Source organism: Saccopteryx leptura, chromosome 7, assembly GCF_036850995.1.
Source record: "Saccopteryx leptura isolate mSacLep1 chromosome 7, mSacLep1_pri_phased_curated, whole genome shotgun sequence".
Classification (NCBI taxonomy): Eukaryota; Metazoa; Chordata; class Mammalia; order Chiroptera; family Emballonuridae; genus Saccopteryx; species Saccopteryx leptura.
In genome coordinates this window covers 89,931,446-89,951,027 of record NC_089509.1, presented here as the reverse complement: position 1 = coordinate 89,951,027, position 19,582 = coordinate 89,931,446, and the positions used below count along the sequence as shown (strand labels likewise).

General features: G+C 39.0%; 1 protein-coding gene across 2 annotated transcripts in view; it reads right to left on the bottom strand.

The window, feature by feature from the left end:
- The window catches only part of CD28 (CD28 molecule), an 87,914-nt gene that overhangs the window by 29,620 nt on the left and 38,712 nt on the right, over positions 1–19,582 (bottom strand). Inside the window, exon 1 of one of the 2 annotated variants that reach the window (XM_066345629.1) lies at positions 14,165–14,324. The exons of the other annotated variant lie outside the window; for it this stretch is intronic. Within the exon in view, the coding sequence (XP_066201726.1) occupies positions 14,165–14,219 (55 nt within the window). The 5' untranslated portion in view covers positions 14,220–14,324. Of the gene's footprint in view, positions 1–14,164; positions 14,325–19,582 lie in introns of those variants that run through there. 2 annotated transcript variants of the gene reach the window in all.

Sequence of the window (19,582 nt, the reverse complement as noted above, 5' to 3'; positions counted from 1 at the left end):
CATCACAATGAAATGTCTCTTATAAATTATTTCAGATCCACAACCAATAATTATACCATAGCAGCTCTTCCATTTTAGCTTGCCCAAGTATGCAAAAGGGTTTGAACATTAGTCAATACATAAAATCACCCTTCAGTCTGTACCTCATTGGGGAAATTCTTAACTTCATGGTCTTTGTAAACTGCATTTTTTTGTCATGTTTAGTTTACCATGTTTTGTATTTCTTTTTCTCTATCATAATACTACAGAGACATAAAATTCCTATAGAGGCTGATGAACCAGAGTAGAGCAGGCAGCACTCAATACTGAAATTTGCATTAAGAAGTTAAGGGAACAGTAGAAATAATGTAATAGATATTTAATTAGCAATGTGACTTCCCTTCAGAACCTCTTATGAATTTTATTGGGTTCCATCTCTTCATATCCCAATCAGAGTTTCTTTTGCAGTTTAAAAATCAGGTTGGAAAACTGTAATCACGTTATTTTTTTCCCCTTTTTTTAGTTCTGACATAACAGAATTTAACAAGTTTGGCAGGAACCAAAGCAAATGAAAGGCTTTCTATTTTCAATCATCCTGCATTATGATGTTTGTGAAGGTGACACTGGTTTCCCTGGCACAGAACACCTCCCTCCTGACCACAGAGCTGGTAAAGTTACCATAACCTCTTTCTGAGTATATTTCTTGCTCAGGCCCAGCGTATTCTTCAACATGTGGCCATCTGACTACTTTCTCCTTTTCAATCTCCCTAAGAAGTAGGCTGCCCCATAGGACAGTCGGGGTCTGTCTGCTCAGGAACATGTGGACAAACTGCTTTCTGGAAGTAAAGGGAGACTCGGGCATCTCTGGCTGTGGTAACTCTAGATTTGGCCTCTTACAGACGTGAGAAAGAGTACAAAACATTCATCAGACTACAGCATCTTTCACCATCCTCTTTGAGCTACTAGAAAGATAAAATCAGAGCTATGAATGACTTACCACACTCAGAATGGCTCCAGGCCCTCTAAAATTTATGTTAAAATAAAAAGTAATGCTGATTATATTTTCAAAATAACTCTGTGGTCTAGTTTTCTGTTGACTATCATCCTGAGACTCTCTCATTTTCACAAGAAATAGAGATTTAAAAAATCTTTGAAAAAAATCATAATATATGTACATATATGTTGTCTCATTCAGGATACTAGCAGAAAACAAATGGCACACTTAAAATTTAGAAGCAGGAGGAGGGTTTTACATATAAAAGGACTGTTTGAAAAGGTGTGGAACCATAAGGCGTAGTGCTAGAAGCTGTAGCTCATAGTAGCAGAGTTATGATCACCTTTAGGTCTAAAGGGGCAAGGAGAGAGTAAGGTTACAAAAACAAATGAAAAGACAATTGTGTAAAAGAGGCCATGACAGAAGCAACAACTTCTATCAAGAGGTCAAGCAACCAGCTATGACTGTGTATGTACAACTATCAGCTACATCAAGCACATTAACTCTTGTGTGTGTGTGTGTGTGTGTGTGTGTGTGTGTGTCAGAGACAGAGGGATAGATAGGGACAGACAGATAGGAAGGGAGAGAGATGAGAAGCATCAATTCTTCGTTGTGGCTCCTTAGTTGTTCACTGATTGCTTTCTCATATGTGCCTTGACCAGGGGGCTACAACAGAGTGAGTGACCCTTTGCTCAAGCCAGCAACTCTGCGCTTAAGGTGGTAAGCCCACACTCAAGCCTGATGAGCCTGCGCTCAACCTGGCGATTTCGGGTTTCAAACCTCAGTCTTCTGCATCCCAGTCCAATGCTCTATTCACTGCACCACTGCCTGGTCAGGTGAGCATATTAACTTTTATCAATAGAAAGTGTGATTCTTAAATAAAATCTAGAGAAATCTTAGTTCAAACAAGTACAAATGAGTAAAGGTAACAATAGAACTAGAAGCCTAATTAATAAATTTACTAAACAAGCTGCTATTGGTCACCACTAATCTAAGCTCCACATTTAACCCTGATCTGTGCTTCTATACATGCAAGCACGGTAGTATAGAGCAGTGGGGACCAGTGAAAATAGGAGAATTATTTTAGGGACTACTAAAGCAGAAATCACCCTGAATGTAAACAAATTTAAGATAATTAGGTCTATAATCTTCATACAACAGCAGGGTGGTTAACTCTTTTGCAGACCAGCTCAAAATTTCTGGCGGACTGATCCGTGGATGGGTAGTTGAAAAACACTGGAATAGAGTTCCTTTGTTCTTATAAATGAAACACTAATTTGAAAACATATATGCACCCCCATGTTAACTGCAGCATTATTTAGATAAGATAAAAAAGCAACCTAAGTGTAAACTGATAGATGAATGGAATATTACTCAGCCATGAAGAAGAATGAGAACTGGCCATTTGTGGCAACATGGATGGACTCAAATAGTATTGTGTTAAGTGAAATACATCAGACAGAGAAAGACAGTGAAAAATATGATTTCACTTATATGTGGAATCTAACAAAACAAAACAAATGAACAAACAAAACAAAAACAGATTCATAGATACAGAGAACAAACAGATGGTTGTCAGCGGAGAGGGCAGTGGGGGGGATGAGTAGAAAAAATAAAGACAATTAAGAGGTACAAACTTGCAGTTATAAAATAAATAATTCATGGATGTAACATAGCATAGGAAATATAGTCAATAATATTATAATAAGTTTGCGGGGTGACAGATGATTACTAAACATTGTGGTGATCACTTAGTAAGGTAAATAAGTGTCAAATCATTACATTGTACACCTGAAACTAATGTAATGTATGTCAACTATAATTTAAAGCAGAGGTCCCTAAACTTTTTACACAGGGGGTCAGTTCACTCTCCCTCAGACCATTGGAGGGCTGGACTATAAAAAAAACTATGAACAAATCCCTATGCACACTGCACATATCTTATTTTAAAGTAAAAAAATAAAATGGGAACAAATACAATATTTAAAATAAAAAACAAGTAAATTTAAATCAACAAACTGACCAGTATTTCAATGGGAACTATGGGCCTGCTTTTGACTAATGAGATGGTCAGTGTTGGTTCCATATTTGTTACTGCTAGCTGTAACAAGTGATATGACGCACTTCTGGAGCCCTGACGCATGCATCCCGCATCCCCGGAAGTAGTACTGTACCTGAGCGATGCCACACTTTGCGGCACCACCACATACAGTACTCTCACTGACCACCAATAAAAGAGGTGTCCTTTCCGGAAGTGCGACAGGGGCCAGATAAATGGCCTCAGGGGGCCGCATGCGGCCCACAGGCCGTAGTTTGGGGACCCCCAATTTAAAGTATTTATGCTACATGAAACTGTCAGAAAGTAACTCAAAGGTCAAATAGTTCAACAGCAAAAAGTCCCATCTGAGCACCTAGACCTAAGTCATTAATTCTTAAAAGATAAAAATATTATCAAAATGATCGATAAGTACTTTCTGAAAATAATTTTTGATGTGTCAGAAAATTGTTTTGTCGTATTCTAACTTCTGCCTTGACAAAGTCATACATTCATTCAGCAAATAAATACGGCAATTGGACATAATGTACTAGGTTCCTGGGAGATGGAAACATGTAAAAGATGCAGCATTTTCTTTCCAGGAGAAATCCTAAGGCAGGTACACAATTAGGTACATTCCAAAGCCATGTATGGTGCATGAGCTTTATAAAGATTCACTGAAAGTCACATGAAAGAGGCCAGATGTCACGATTCTGGAGGGTGGGCGTGCGTGCGCACACAGGCTGGCCTTTAACTTAGCCATGAAGTCTAGAGTAAATTTAGACAAGCTAAAATAAAGGAAAGGACTTCTAGTGTAAGAGTTTACTGGAAACTAGCAGAACATCCCATTTATTTAACAGGGAAGTAGGTGAAGATGGCTGATAATAATCATGGAGAGCTTTCAATGCCAATAAAATGCAAATGGATTTTTCTAGAAAGGCAGGAGAGACACTGAAGACATCTGAATTAAGAACAGGGTGGTAAGAGCTAGTTTGGGGTGTTAGCACATCAGTGCAGACTGCAATGACATGTGAAACGAGGTAAGCAGAGAGGCTTCCCATTAGAAGCTGTTGTAATAGTGTTTATATGAGCCCATAGGCTCTGAGCTACAGAGGTTGCAACTGGGATGGGAAAGATGGACAAGTCATTGGTGCTCAGGTTGTGCTCAGTGATGGTGAACAGGAGTCAAAAGTGACACAGACGTCATGGGCTGGGTGAGAGCAAAAGTGGTGATATTTGTTGACAAAATTAAGTAAATGAAGAGAGAAAATTTGGATAAAAAGCTATTGGGTTCAGTTTTATGTGTGTTGGGTTTAAGTGGCAGGCAAAGCATCTTAAAGAAAAGGTTCAGGGTGAGCAGACTAGGACTGAAACTTTCTAAATGCAAAGCAATTTAATCTTGGATGCAATGTGATCCAGACCCTGCCATTCACAGGTCTGCAATTGTCCTCTTAGATTTTAGTGACAGAAAGACAATCTAGGAAGACAGACACCATGACAGAGCACCTTAATGTTTTTTTTAAGTTATTTTTTAACTTTTTTTTTATTTATTCATTTTAGAGAGGAGAGAGAGAGAGAAATGGGGGAGGAGCAGGAAGCATCAACTCCCATATATATGTGCCTTGACCAGACAAGTACAGGGGTTTGAATCGGTGACCTCAGCATTCCAAGTCGACGCTTTATCCACTGCACCACCACAGGTCAGGCCCAGAGCACCTTAACTTATATGAAAGAGGTTCCCTTACCCAAAGTCACCAAACTACTTCCAAAAATCAAGTTTTATTACCCTAGAAGGATGCCTCTAGTCCAAATAGTAAGTAACCAGGGTTTTATAGCTTTCTATATAAGTAGCATAACAGTAATTCAACTAACAGATTAAAAGAAATCTCACAGGTATCAAGGGACCTCCTATATTATTAATATTTTATTTTTAAATGTATATTTTAATCCAATAACAACATTTAGGAACCATATTTTCCTCCCGAGACATCATCATTCTGAGCCCTCATTCAAAACAACTCTTAAAAAAGATGAGAGTATATTTATCCTATTTGTTTCAGTCTCCCTAAATCTTCTACTTCTGAAGAACCTTCTCAGGACCACCTTGGTACATACAGAATCTTCTAGGTAAAAGTCATGGCTTGGAAGTTTGATAATAATTGCTATGTTGGACCTCAACATTACATAGGAAAACAAGGGAGAGATCATAAGTGCATCTACAAAGGGGAGGTACAAAGAGGTGGGTGGTTGAGTTGCCTTGTTAGAGCTGATAAAAGCCAGAGTTTTTTATTCCACTAAAGAGGCAATTTTAAGCCAGAAATAGACCTGAGATGTCTTCAAGTCCAACCCCTTCATATATCAGATGAGAAAACGAAGGCAGAAAAAGCTGTTCCACAGTGTGACAGACTATAACTCCTAATCATATCTTCTACCTTGAAAAAATGGTAGCTTTAGCTTTTGAGTTCAGAAAAAGAAAGGTAAAAAGAATATTAGATATGGCCTTTCCAAAGCCAAGGGCAAGCAGCCACATCCTTGTTCCAAAAAACACAAGGAAATGCTGAGATTAACTTTCCTGACTGGAAAATGGAACCCTGCCCGTGATGTTGGGCAGGATTGCTCTGAACCTTGTGATCCTGTTATTTCAGCCATAAGCTGGGGCCACGCCCAGCCATAGCATGCATTTTTGAAGGCTCAGGCAAATTTAAAGTACCCATGGGCTTCAAAGTCAAGGTATATATTACTCAGTGGCTTTTGCTGATAAAAGTTTAACACAGTAACTTGTTCTGAGGAATTATGTAAACATAGTCTTTGACATTACGTTTGTCAGCACAAAATCACTCATCTCACCTCGCTTCTTCCTAACACATCTCTGCCTCTATAAATCTCCTTTCTTCTTCCCTATTCTTCTTAGATATTTGTCTTCCTTTCTATAATCTCCTACGCTCCAAATCATCTCCCTCCTCATCTTCTGGACAAAACTGCCTTCATCATCCTTTTTCCCTTCCATCTCCTCCTGCTTTCTTTCTGAATTGCCAGCCCTCTTTCCCCTATATCCTGCAATATCACACACACACACACACACACACACACACACACACACACTCAAGACCAGCATTTGGTTCCTTCTAGATGTCAAATATAATAAAGTCTTTCAGTCTGCACATTTATTACATACCTGCTATGTACAAAAATACCATGCTAAGCATTAAAGGTGATAAACGTTCCTAATTGTCTTCACTTTAGTAATTTCCTGTCCTTTGTCTCAATACTTTGAAGTCTTATCTCCCTTCCCAACACAGCCTGAACTCAAAAGTCACAGGTGGTCTCCTTTTAGCCAAATCAGTGGCCTTCCCAAATTACACTTCCCCTTCCATTATCTAATTAATGCTGTTAACCAATGTTTGTTTCTTTGTTTAATTCTTTTTTTTTTTTACTATAATACTTCATTAGCCTTATTCCCCTTGCCTCTCCAAATATATTTTGTCCTTCACTACCCATCATTCTCTTCGGCTGACTCCTCACCAGAACTATTTTTCTTCTTACCCAGTCTCTATATCTTCAGTCTGTTCTGGATATTTTTCTGACAACTCAAGCCTTTACTTCAAATTGAACATGTCTGAAGCTAAACACTATTTTTCTCCAAAACTCAGTTTCTCAACATCTTGATCTCAGGTGGTTGTACCAGCACTCCTCTGATAAGCCAAACACCCTAGCATCATTTGTGATCCTTCCCTCTCTTTTGTCTTCATCCTACAGTAGGTTCTAAATTCTGGGATTTCTACTGTCAAAAAATCTATCATAATAATTGCTTCTTTCTAGCCCCAAATTTACAACCTAAATCCTAATCTACTACCTTCTTCTTGGTAAAGCGACAGAGTGTTATAACATAATCTCCTTGATATTAGTCTCCAAAACCATACTTATTCTAGATCATTCTGCTTCCAAAAATGTTCAGCTTCTTCACAATGCCTTGGAAATGAATTGTGAACTTCTGGGATCAATATTCAATCCTTTGTTTCACCTGATTCTATCCTATCTTTCCAGGTCGACAAACATTCAGACTAGATATCAGTTCCAAGAACATAAAACAATATTTCTGGTTTGATTTCCCTATTTGTATTGTGTCTCCTTTCTCAAGCAAAATAGCATCAATAAGACATGAACCCTGGAGAATGAGTGATTTATTCACCTACTAGCTGTGTGACCACAGGCAGCTGCTATATCTGCTGTGGGCTTCAGTTTCCCTATCTAAAAGATGAGGATAATCATAGAAAGTACCTCACAGGATTTAAGGAATGAATAAATTATTTAATACTGGGAAAGCCAGGTAGAACAGTGCTTGGCACATTATGAGTGCAAATTAAATGTTACTACTAATTACTATTAATAACATAATCTATTTAAAGCCTTTTGGCTTTAAATTCCCAACCTTTCATTAAGACTTACCAATCTATATTTACCTTACCAGAGTATTTATTGTATGCTTCCTCATTTTAGTATTAATTCACTTTCTCTTTCAACAAATATTTGTGGAACACCTATAATGTTCCCAGCATTGTTCACAGTACTTAGGTTATAAGGATGAATAAGACATGATCCTGCCCAAAAAAGCTCACAGTACAGTGGAGAAAACAGATGTCAACATATAATAACAATAACAAGTTTGGACTCTGAGAAGAAAAAAAATCCCTCATTTTTCCATTTGAGGCCCTAGAGAAGGCTTCTTCAGTTTAAAAGTATAGAGGACACCCCAGATTACAAGAATAATACATGCAAAGCAATTAAGACATCAAATGGCATAGTGAAGTAGGGGACTGCTAAGTGTTATTTATGTTTCCAGCTGTTATGTCCTCTTAAATATAGTCTTCCGAACTAGATCATAATGTCCATGAAAGCAGAGAGAACTTGATTAATTACACAAGGAGGGAGTTCTTGTGGGCTAATTAAGTCTTTAAATTTATTTTCCTCTTTTTATATCCCCTCAGATCCTGATACTGATTTAAAAATATGAGAGGATTAATAAATATTTGTTAGATTGAGTTACGTTCTCATTGAAATGCCTCTTACAAGTTTATAATGAAGGCTGAATACCCAGAGAAAGCTTCTCCAAGAAGGTGAATCTTGCACTAAGGACATGAACTGAAAGCCAGGCAGGATTTGGATGGGTTGAAAGGAAGAAGAAGGATAATCCAAGAGGAAAATATTATCAGGAAGGTAACATATGCAGAATGCAGGTGTGTGAGACAGTGAAGAAAGCTGCAATATTGGGGCTTAAGATCTTATATTAGAGTAAGAAAGGAGATAAATTGGATAAGTAAGATAAGTCCACCCTAAATGCATCCAAAATTGCCAGGAAACATTACAGCATCATCTTTCTATAAGCATCTTCTAGGAACCATCAACACAACTTCCTTTTCTATACATTGAGAGATATCTAAGTTTCCTGCCATCTCTAAATGTCTGTAGTTCAACAATTCAATGATGCTTCTGCATATAACTGTTTTCCACAAAATAAGAAAGAGTTAATAAAGTATCATTATGATAGTCTTAAATGAAAAACAATTTCTAAAAAGAGTTCACAATACTCGTTTTTACTTCCTTGAAGCTCAAAGTGGGTTTTTGTATCTACCACAAAACCTAGAATAGCACATAGAAGATGTTAATAAACACATGATTGAGCACATGAAGGGAGACCTCAACTCAGCATGTGGGCCGCAGAGCAAGATCACAGCCATTCGGCTGGCCGCACTAGGTCTACAAAAGGCAACTGTTACGCAACACTTTTCTCACTGCAGTTGAAAACAAAAAAAAATCAGTACAACAAGCACAATCGTACATGCAGTTTACTCAGTGCCGCGAGTTTGAGACCCCTGTACTAAAGCATCAGAAGGAACAAGCACTTTAGAACACATATACCCAGTACTTCCAAGACCTATCACTTACTAACACCCTGTTTTAGCCCCCAAAGGAGCGTCATGGTATAAGGAAACAGTCTCCTCCTATGTGCCCATTCTCGCCCACCTTCTATGGGATAGTCTGTGGCTCAGAAATGAAACCCTCCTAGACTCAACATTCTTAAAGCTGATCTTAAACTATGTACCCTGATTATTAGTAGAGCTCAGAATCAAGGAAAGTCATCAAGTCACCTGGAAGCTGCAAATACAGCCACAGGGATATTCTGACCCTTCATTTTGTGTCAAGTATCTCTCAGCAATAAAAAGCACAACCCTCTACCTTTTTAGCAATTAAAAAAAAAAGACAGGCCCTGGCCGGTTGGCTCAGCGGTAGAGCGTCGGCCTAGCGTGCGGAGGACCCGGGTCGATTCCCGGCCAGGGCACACAGGAGAAGCACCCATTTGCTTCTCCACCCCTCCGCCCCGCTTTCCTCTCTGTCTCTCTCTTCCCCTCCCGCAGCCAAGGCTCCATTGGAGCAAAGATGGCCCGGGCGCTGGGGATGGCTCTGTGGCTTCTGCCTCAGGCGCTAGAGTGGCTCTGGTCGCAACATGGCGACGCCCAGGATGGGCAGATTATCGCCCCCTGGTGGGCAGAGCGTCGCCCCATGGTGGGCGTGCCGGGTGGATCCCGGTCGGGCGCATGCGGGAGTCTGTCTGACTGTCTCTCCCCGTTTCCAGCTTCAGAAAAATGAAAAAAAAAAAAAAAAAGACAGACACCCACCTAAGTTCTTTACAGGAAATCTATGTCACTGTTAAAATGTAAGACATTTTGATAACAGATTTTTGTGGGAATGAACGGGTGATGAATAGGAACTACTGCTATAATCAATACATCACCTTCCGGATTGTGAGCCAACAAAGTGACACAGATACCTCAGAAAGGGGCTCACGATTAGATCAGAGGTCAGAGCAAAAACAGTAAGTGGGTGACTCTGACAACACCATCAGGAACCATTAACCTAGTTACCTTGGCAGCCAGAGTTCCCAAGATAACACAGATGTGATGAATGAAAAGATGATGGTCATGGTGATACAGAAATAAAGTTGCAGCTCAAAGTTAAGTAGGAAGTTCTCCACCATCATGCATATTCTCCAGCAATGAAAACATAAGCACATTTAGCCTGCATGGTGACACACACAGACTAAATTAAGATGCCTGTGAAATTAGCATTGAAATACAAAGGCCAGAGAAGTCTCAAGTCAGTTTCTCACATCCTCTAATGAGCAACTGGGTAGCAGTTGATCCTATTCTCTCTTCTAGAGTCATCAAAATGGGAGTGAGGAGCAAGAAGTTAGACACGTGCTTTCCAACCTCCTCTCAGTTGTGCCTGCGTTAACTTCCCTCTAGGTTCAGAAACCAATTCTCATGCAACAATTCTCAGACTGAAAGCTCTGGGTACATTTTTTGATGATAACAGCACATCACTGACCAAAAAAAGTCAAAGAAATCACCATTGAGACACATATTCCTTAACACAGCTTAGAAAACTAGAGACCCCTTCGTCAGTTACAAAGCCACCGGATGTCATTTTTCTTTCCTGAAGTTCAGCAAAACGATCTACTGAGAAGAAAAATTCTGTGAAGTTCCATAAAGAACAAACTTCTTAAAGAAAAAAAAAAAAAAAGGCAAGCAAAAATTTAATCAAGATAAAAAGAAGGAAAGAAAGATTTTATCCTTTCAATGACCTGCTATGAAATAGCTGTGTTTTGATTTTTAATCAAGAAAGTCTGCAATGAATTGGGTAGCCTTATCAATGCCTATACTAGTTAATACAGCGATGTTGTTCTAAAGACGAGAAACCACAAACAGAATTTGCTTCTGGGATATTGGTGGCATAAAATTTTTCATTTTGTAAATGTCAGCTCACTGCATGCAGGAAATACTTGGAGGAAGATATGCACATGTAATAAAAGCCAAATGGCAGTCAAGGAGTCTCTACCCTCATGATAATAGAATAAAAGCATTAAGAAGGAGGACGGTCTATCTCTAAAGAGTGAGAGACAGTGAGAGCCCCTCCCCACCCAGAGTAAAGGTTTGAATGTGAGAGCTTCAAATTTAAGGTCACAGATTCGTTTCTATTTCTAATCTATCTGTGAAAATAAGTCATTTTATTTCCTGATATTGATATTTTTTTAACAGCCCTTGCTGTAAAAGTCCTTTCTAGATGGTTTAAATAAATAAAGAGTAACACCTTGTTGTAGGATATGGCAGTGGAGTAAAACAAAATTCTTACGCAAGGTCTATACTTCTGAAAAGTCTGTCAAATTTACTTGAAATGACAAAAGCACCCAATCAAGTTTTTAACAGTCAGAGAAACTGGCTATTGTGTATTGAATGCCATGTGGATCCAGCAATCTGCGGATTACATTGCATTTTTGATTGTTCATCTTTTTGCCTTACTTTCCCAAGTCCAGTCTCAGAACACTTTCCTGTGTGGTAAATTACTTCCTTCTGTGAACAACTACCTCAGAGGGGTCATTTACTGACCTAAAAATAAAGTTTAGTTACCTTGCTTTGCTGATTATTTAAATGATTAAATGCCATTTTTCTGCCTCCTGAGCCTCTCTTAGAAAAAGAAACGCTGAGGGAAATGCAGAAGTCTAGGAGAATCTATCCTGCTCAAACTGGCCGTGTTGACAGTTTATTTCTTAAGGTTTTGGAGAAGTGAAAATAAATGCTCTCATGAAAAAATGAAGTTGTTGCCCTGATTTTGCCTTTCTACTGAATAATGAGCTTGCTGAAAAGTAACCACTACTAGCTGCAAATCTGTGAACAATGTCATGTACTATGGGCACACGCCTTCCATCACCAATCAAAAGTCAGGTCGCTTTCAAGGGCCTGCCATTCTAAGTTGAACTTCATGTTCCAAAAATCCAAAAGAATCCTCTGTTGTAGATCTCAATTGCACAATTACCCAAATCTGGTAGAAAACATATAACTTTAATAAAAGAATTGTCTAAGTGAAGGTTTCCTTACCCTTGCTAAGTCATGCTTCTTTAATTTAGCCATAAAGATCTTCTGAGTACCACTAAAGTCATGCAAAACCAGGCTTGGTTTAACCTTCTTAGAATAATTATTTTAAGTTATGCTGTAAGCCAATGAGTTAGCATTATTAAATTAGTAAAAAAAAAAAAAAAAGAACTATTCGTCCATTCCTTATATATACACACATACACAGACATGCATGCGCACACACCTCAACACAGATCTATCAATAGTCTCTCACAATTCTAAGGAGGACAATTACATTCTGACCAGACAATTTTCTTATCTTTCTAATATCTCCATAGAGGGTAAACATGAAGACACAAAGAGCACGTGCAAGGTTTTGCACCATGGATTAAAATGGATCATACATTTGTGTCTGTTGTCATTGTGTTTTCTCTTAAGTTTTCTTACTGGATTTCAAAATAACCCCTTTCCTACTACATTAGATGACCATTCAGCATCACATATGAAAAGTTATTAGGAGAGTGATTTGGTGTTTGAAAGTAGATGTATCTTAAAGTCGAAAACAACATTTGTGTGTGTGTGAACCCTCAGACTGGTTTTTTAGTTACACCCCTTTCAACAGGTGTTCTAAAGAAAAAAATATAAAGCTTTGAGTCTTACAAAAAATATCTTCAAAGGACAGTGAATAAACTGATGACAGATGGTTGTCCGCAAGCATATCAGAAAAGTATTTCGTGTACAATTATTAATTTTAGTTTTTTGTCAGAGCGAAGTTTCTCTTTCCTTTCTACCTATTCATTACTGTCTAATAAATTTAAAATTTTTTAATTTTAAAGAGCCTTTAAAAATGGAGCTTAAAAACATTTTAAAAAAATAAATGTAAAGATAAGTTTTAAATGAATTTAGTAGTTCTAAATGCTTGGTACTAAACACTGGGCAAAACCTCTCTCATCACCAGCTCATGTCTTTCATTATATGAACACCTTTTATAAATGTGCACAATTTCTCAATGTTCTCACTGGCACATCAGACAATGAAATATATGAATATATATGTAACTATGTACTTGTATAAGGTGAGGAAACTGTACCCTTTGGAGAGCATGCACCTGGTGCTTGAGAACAACAAATAATGCAGTCTTCCCACACCGAAACAAATGAGAAAGAAAATTGCAGATACTGGCTTTTCAATGTATCTTCAAAGGAAAGAACAACTATATTTAAACATGACCATTGACTCTAATCAGCCCAAGTTTTGAGCCAAGCAGAACTCTTTTCTTACTCTGAGAACAACTTGAATAAACACCTTACTCCAGCCCACCAAAGCAACAAGTTTGTTCTGTTTGGAATTGCGATTTTTCTAAAGATGATTTCACCTTGGATGTACCTGAAGCTATGAAATTATAAACCTCATCATGTTAGGTGGGATAACATAATGGTCAAGAGCACAGGCGCTAGCACCAAACCCTGGTTTCAACAAGTACCTGCGTATCCTTGGGCAAATTAGCATTCTTACTCCTCTATCTCTTCATTTGAAATGAAGTTTTGTAATAGTGTTAGGTATATCATTTGGGAACTTAAAGTATTTTAGTCTAAGGAAACGGATTTCAGCCAATTATTTTTTTAATAATTTTTTATTATTTGTATTATGCCAGTTTCTGTGATGACTTCAGAATTAGTTTTGGCACTCATTCAATTCTGGTAGACATGGTAACTACAAGTAGCACTTACCTTGCTGGCCAGCACTGAGTGCACTAAGCATTTTACATAGATTATTTCATTTTACCCTCACAATGATCTTGAGATGAGGTTATTGTCATACCCATTTTGCACATAAGGAAACTGAGGCTTAGAGAATTTAAACACTAGCCTAAGCTTAGTTAGTAAGAAGTGGATCTGCGATATGAACCCAGGCAGTCTTATTCGAGAACTTTCAGAACCAAACTGCTAATAGTAGTTTTCTTAAATTATATGTGTGTGTGTATGTGTGTATTGACATATATATATATACGTAATATGACATTTTTAACTAATAGCTAAATGAATTTTAATTCCAAAAGATGTTCATTAAAATATATAATGTAGTCTGAGAATTAGTGAGCTTCTAAATAATAGGTTGCCATTTTTATAGCAAAACAACACTTTAAAACCACCCAAATTTCACAAGTTGCTTGAAAATTTAAAATGAACCAAGCCAAACAAAGAACTCAAAAGTAAAACGCAGAGGAAGAAAGAAGTCAAAATTATTTACCTGTGACTTGAATTGAGGGGAAGAGGGTGAGAGCCAGGAGCAGCCTGAAAATCATTGTGCCAGTGGTGGGTCAGGGCTGCAGCCCCTCCTCCCCGAGGAGCCCAGAGCGTGAGGTGCACTGAAGACTCTCTTGCCAAGGCCTGAGCGTCTCCGTCATCCACGGCCGACTCTGACTTACCTCCTTAGGGCACATGATCAAACCACATGTTCTCAAACCACAAGGCATCATTTTGTACAGGATATTACTTTGTTTTGATGACTTTAGACTTTTCTTTTAAAGTTGGCTTTTTCTTGTCACTGAAAAGTCAGTTACTGCATAATGGACTCATGAGAATAGAATCTGGTGTCAGAGCTGTGAGCCAAGGAGGAATTTAAGGGTAGACAAACGTGGTATTCTAAAGGACAAATAAAGCCTCTCACAGAGGACAGATTTTCATAGGGTGAGGATAGACTGTGTCAAAAAGACAACAACAGAAATTATATTGAGGATTTGGGAAACATTGTATCAGTGTTGAAAGGAGTGATAAATTTTAGGAATTGAACTTTTGGGTTGGATATAGATAGCCGCATGGAGGACTTAACACACACTCCTTAGTTTATACCAAACCTCCCCAGCTCACTTCGAGGAATTTCAAGAAACACACCCTACTCGTATCACCCGGCCCACTAAGAAGAGAAGGTTCCCTAGGCAACACGAGAGTCTAATAACATCACATGTCCTTAGGAGGACAATAAGGTGACCCAAAGCCCTTTGGTATAGGGTGCTCTCTATTCCCTCAAGGAATAATTCAATAACAAATGATAGACAGAAAAAGGAACTTCAGAGAGGCTCCCCGAGGCCAGTCAGCATGCCTCCAAGCCCTCGTCCGCTGGCCAGCCCTTCTGCATTTAGGGCCACTCCGCTGATGCGGCCAACTCTGTTTTCAACTGCCAGCATCTGGCGCAGGACCTTGCACTTGATGGTTTTCTGAAAACTTTTACAGTCATTTTTTCTGCTTTCCTGAAAAATCTACACTTTATATGATTACCCTAGTTTCTTGGTTTGTATAACATGTGGGGATTCTTTTATAAAGATAATTTGTATCGCTTTCTATTCTGACTATGAAGTTAGACATATTTCATATAGAAAATTTTAAAAAGGATATATTTTTTTTTTCAACATTAGAAATAATCATTAGGCCCTGGCCAGTTGGCTCAGTGGTAGAGCGTCAGCCCTGTGTGTAGATGTCCCAGGTTTGATTCCCAGTCAGGGCACACAGGAGAAGTGCCTACTTGCCTCTCCACCCCTCCCCCTCTCCTGTCTGTCTGTCTGTCTGTCTGTCTGTCTGTCTCTCTCTCTCTCTCTCTCTCTCTTCCCCTCTTGCAGCCATGGCTTGATTGGTTTGAGCACATCACCCTGGTGCTGAGGATGGCTCCATGGAGCCTCCCCCTCAGGCACTAAAAATAATTTAGTTGTAAGCATGACCCTAGATGGGCAGAGCATCAACCCCAGATGGGTGTCACCACATAGATCCCAGTTGGAGCACAAAAGGGTGTCCATCACTCTATCGAACCCTCCTCTCACTTGGAAAAGAAGAAAAAAAATAATCATTAAAACAAACTCGCCCATAATCTTACCACCCTGATATGATCACTTTTAATATTCTGGTCCATTATCTTCCGTGCGTTTTTCCGTCAAGATTTTACATATTTAATGTCATGTTTTATTTATACTTTTCAACAGATATATAATCTTATCTATGATAGCTTGAACTTTTTCCCAGGATATATAAGTATTCTTTATAGACATCATTTGTAATTGATGCATAATACTCTCTCTACCCTATAATCATATCATAAATTGTTTTAAAAACCCCTAGTATTGTTACCAATATTTTGCTCATTTAAAATGCTGCAGTGAATATCCTTGATGACCTGGCTATAAGTCCCTGTCTCCTAATCTGTTGATAAAAAGTATTTCCTTTCCTGATAGACCCCCTTTGTCCACATTTCAATTTTCTCACAAACACAGTCTTTGTGACCCTTCTATACTGACACCATTTTCTGCCCTTTGACAGAATTTGTCCTTGAAAATCATTCACTTACACTTCTGAGCTAGAAGTAAATCATGAAACTATGCTCCCAGTCCTAGAGAAGATTCACTTCTAGATTTTGATGCAGTATTCCTGGCTCTGACCCTTTATCCACTTAGGGGGAGGGCTATATTTTGCCCAGGGCCTGATGTCTTTCCAGGGACAATTTAAAGAAAGCATAATGCCGTTCTCTAAAAGGTTACTCCTATTCTGGAGCAATCAGACCACCCAGATCTAGAAAGAGAGGTTCTGAAATTCATCACAGAGATTAAGAATATGTACAGTAGAAACAAAGACTTTGCAAACTTCCCCATGATTAATAACAAAAGACTAAGAAGAAAATGAATAGCTATCTTCGAGCATATAGAAGATGACTATACAACATCTAGTTAATATTATGTATATAGTAGTACATATCAAACTTAGCTAGGAAGAAACCATGCAATTATCTGATCTAACTCCTTTATTTTGCAGGGGAGGGAGCTGAAGCTCAGAGAAGTTAGCTAATTTGTACAAATTCACAAAACAGTAATTAAAGTGAATTTGATTGTATTACTTGACTAACCTTATTTGGTTTTCGTTCTTTAGAGTAAAAGGAAACACAAACTTTGACATCTGCTTTTCTTTTTCATAAACATGTATCACAGAAAGAAGTAAATCATTTCATTAAGGTCCTTTCACATTTGCTCTTGAAATGCAATGGCATTCACATATACTAAGAAGCAGAAATGATAGAGATGAAATAAAGGATATCAAAGCCATTAATGCATAAAGTACTGAGTCTCTACTACATTCCCCATAATAAAAATTGCTAGCATTTATGTATCAAGCTCTTTACATGCTTGATTTAATTTAACACTCAAAAAACCTGTAAGGCACATACTATTATTATCCCCACTGTACAGATGAGAAGAATAACTCTAAGAGAGAGACGAGAAGTCTCAAGAAACAGTGGAGCCAGCATTAGAATTTAGATAGTTCTGGCCCTGGCCGGTTGGCTCAGTGGTAGAGCATTGGCCTGGCATGCAGAAGTCCCGGGTTCGATTCCTGGCCAGGGCACACAGGAGAGGTGCCCATCTGCTTCTCCACCCCTCCCCCTCTCCTTCCTCTCTGTCTCTCTCTTCCCCTCCCACAGCTGAGGCTCCATTGGAGCAAAGATGGCCCGGCACTGGGGATGGCTCTATGGCCTTTGCCTCAGGTGCTAGAGTGGCTCTAGTCGCAGCAGAGCAACGCCCCAGATGGACAGAGCATCGCCCCCTGGTGGGCATGCCGGGTGGATCCCGGTTGGGTGCATGCGGGAGTCTGTCTGACTGCCTCCCTGTTTCCAGCTTCAGGAAAAAAAAAATACAAAAAAAAAAAAAGAATCTAGATAGTTCTAACTTGAACTGCTCTGCCCTAATCACAGCACTATACTGTCTCCTTACTGTCAAGCCTCTCCAGTATTGTAAATTCTTTCAAAAGAAAAGAATAAGAAATGTGCATTATCTAGCCCTTACAGGGCATCTTAACATCTAGTCTGTGACTGAAATGTGGAGAGGAAAAGGGCTAGTGGTCCAAGATGCTGGAAAGACCATCAAACTGTGTTTCATAAAAATGCACTTGGATATCTCTGAAGAAATTCCAGATCTTTAAAATTCACACATGATTTTGAAACTGAAGAACATGTGCACTGTGATGAAACAAATGACCTTAATCAATCAACAAGTATACTGAAGTCCCGACTACATGACTTGTGAGAAAAAAATATAATACAAATAACCAAATTCTATAAGGTGTTGTACACATAATAGGAACAAAGCCTGGGGTTAAGACCCTGAAAGACAGAATCTCAGGGCCTGTAATATTGTGATATAATATTGTATTATTGTGGTTTTCATCCTTGGCTCCTGGAAAGAGCTCTTAAAACCTCTGCATTTCCTAAACAATAAATGTTCTAGGAGCATTTTCTTTTCATATTTGGTCTTGGACCTCAGTTCCTGACACAGAACTCCTAAACGCTTTGGAATTTCTTGGGTGACAGAAGCATCTTTTGTTCTCTTGAGGTGATTCTTGGTGAGCTCCTGGATATCATTAGGGTGGGGGCTGTTCATCAGAAAGATCAAGCCAGGATTAGAACCTTGAAACTTCAGGCCCACTTTGTATCCTCTGAGAGGGGGAAAGGCTGCAGTTGGTTTAATAACTGATCATACCTACATGATGAAGCCTTCATAAAAATGCTTGAACTAGGCCCTGGCCGGTTGGCTCAACGGTAGAGCGTCGGCCTAGCGTGCGGAGGACCCGGGTTCGATTCCTGGCCAGGGCACATAGGAGAAGCGCCCATTTGCTTCTCCACCCCTCCGCCGTACCTTCCTCTCTGTCTCTCTCTTCCCCTCCCGCAGCCAAGGCTCCATTGGAGCAAAGATGGCCCGGGCGCCGGGGATGGCTCTGTGGCCTCTGCCTCAGGCGCTAGAGTGGCTCTGGTCGCAACATGGCGACGCCCAGGATGGGCAGAGCATTGCCCCCCTGGTGGGCAGAGCATCGCCCCTGGTGGGCGTGCCGGGTGGATCCCGGTCGGGCACATGCGGGAGTCTATCTGACTGTCTCTCCCTGTTTCCAGCTTCAGAAAAATGAAAAAAAAAAAAAATGCTTGAACTACAGGGTTCCAGGAGCTTCTGAGTTGGTGAACACATTAACTCCATAGGAGGGTGGTGCACCCCAACGCCACTGGGATAGAGGCTGCTACACTTGGGACCCTTCCAGATCTTGTCCTATATATCACTTCATCTAGCTGCTCGTTAGTATTTTTTTTATCATATCCAATGGTGGGATTCAGCCAGTTCACACCGGTTCGGCAGAACCAATACCTAATTTTTTGTTGAGTTTGGCAAACTGGTTGTTAAAATGGCACTTGTAATCAGGGTTCTCTCTAAACTGGGAGCCTGGGTAGCCGCTCAGTGTGGAAATCACAAATTTACATTTCTAACTCTTTTTTAATGTTCATCGGTACTACAGCATATTCTAAGCACCTGTAGTAATGTTCATTTCGTGCAATTTTTCTTACCAGTCAAGAACACCAATCAAGAAACAATATGGAAATGTCTTAAATAATAGTTGTATTGTTTTTTTCTCATGTATTATTTAATATTTTTATTAATATTTTTAAACTTTCTTATAAGATAATCTAGTTTTGTATACTTCTTTTATTGTTCTTATTGAAATATTAAATGCATGAAATAATAAACTATCTTTTGGTATATTATTTATTTATACTTAAAATGGTCATTAGGGCAGAGAACCAGTTGTTAAATTATTTGAATCCCACCATTAATCATCTTTTATTATATAATAAACCAGTAAGCATAAGTTA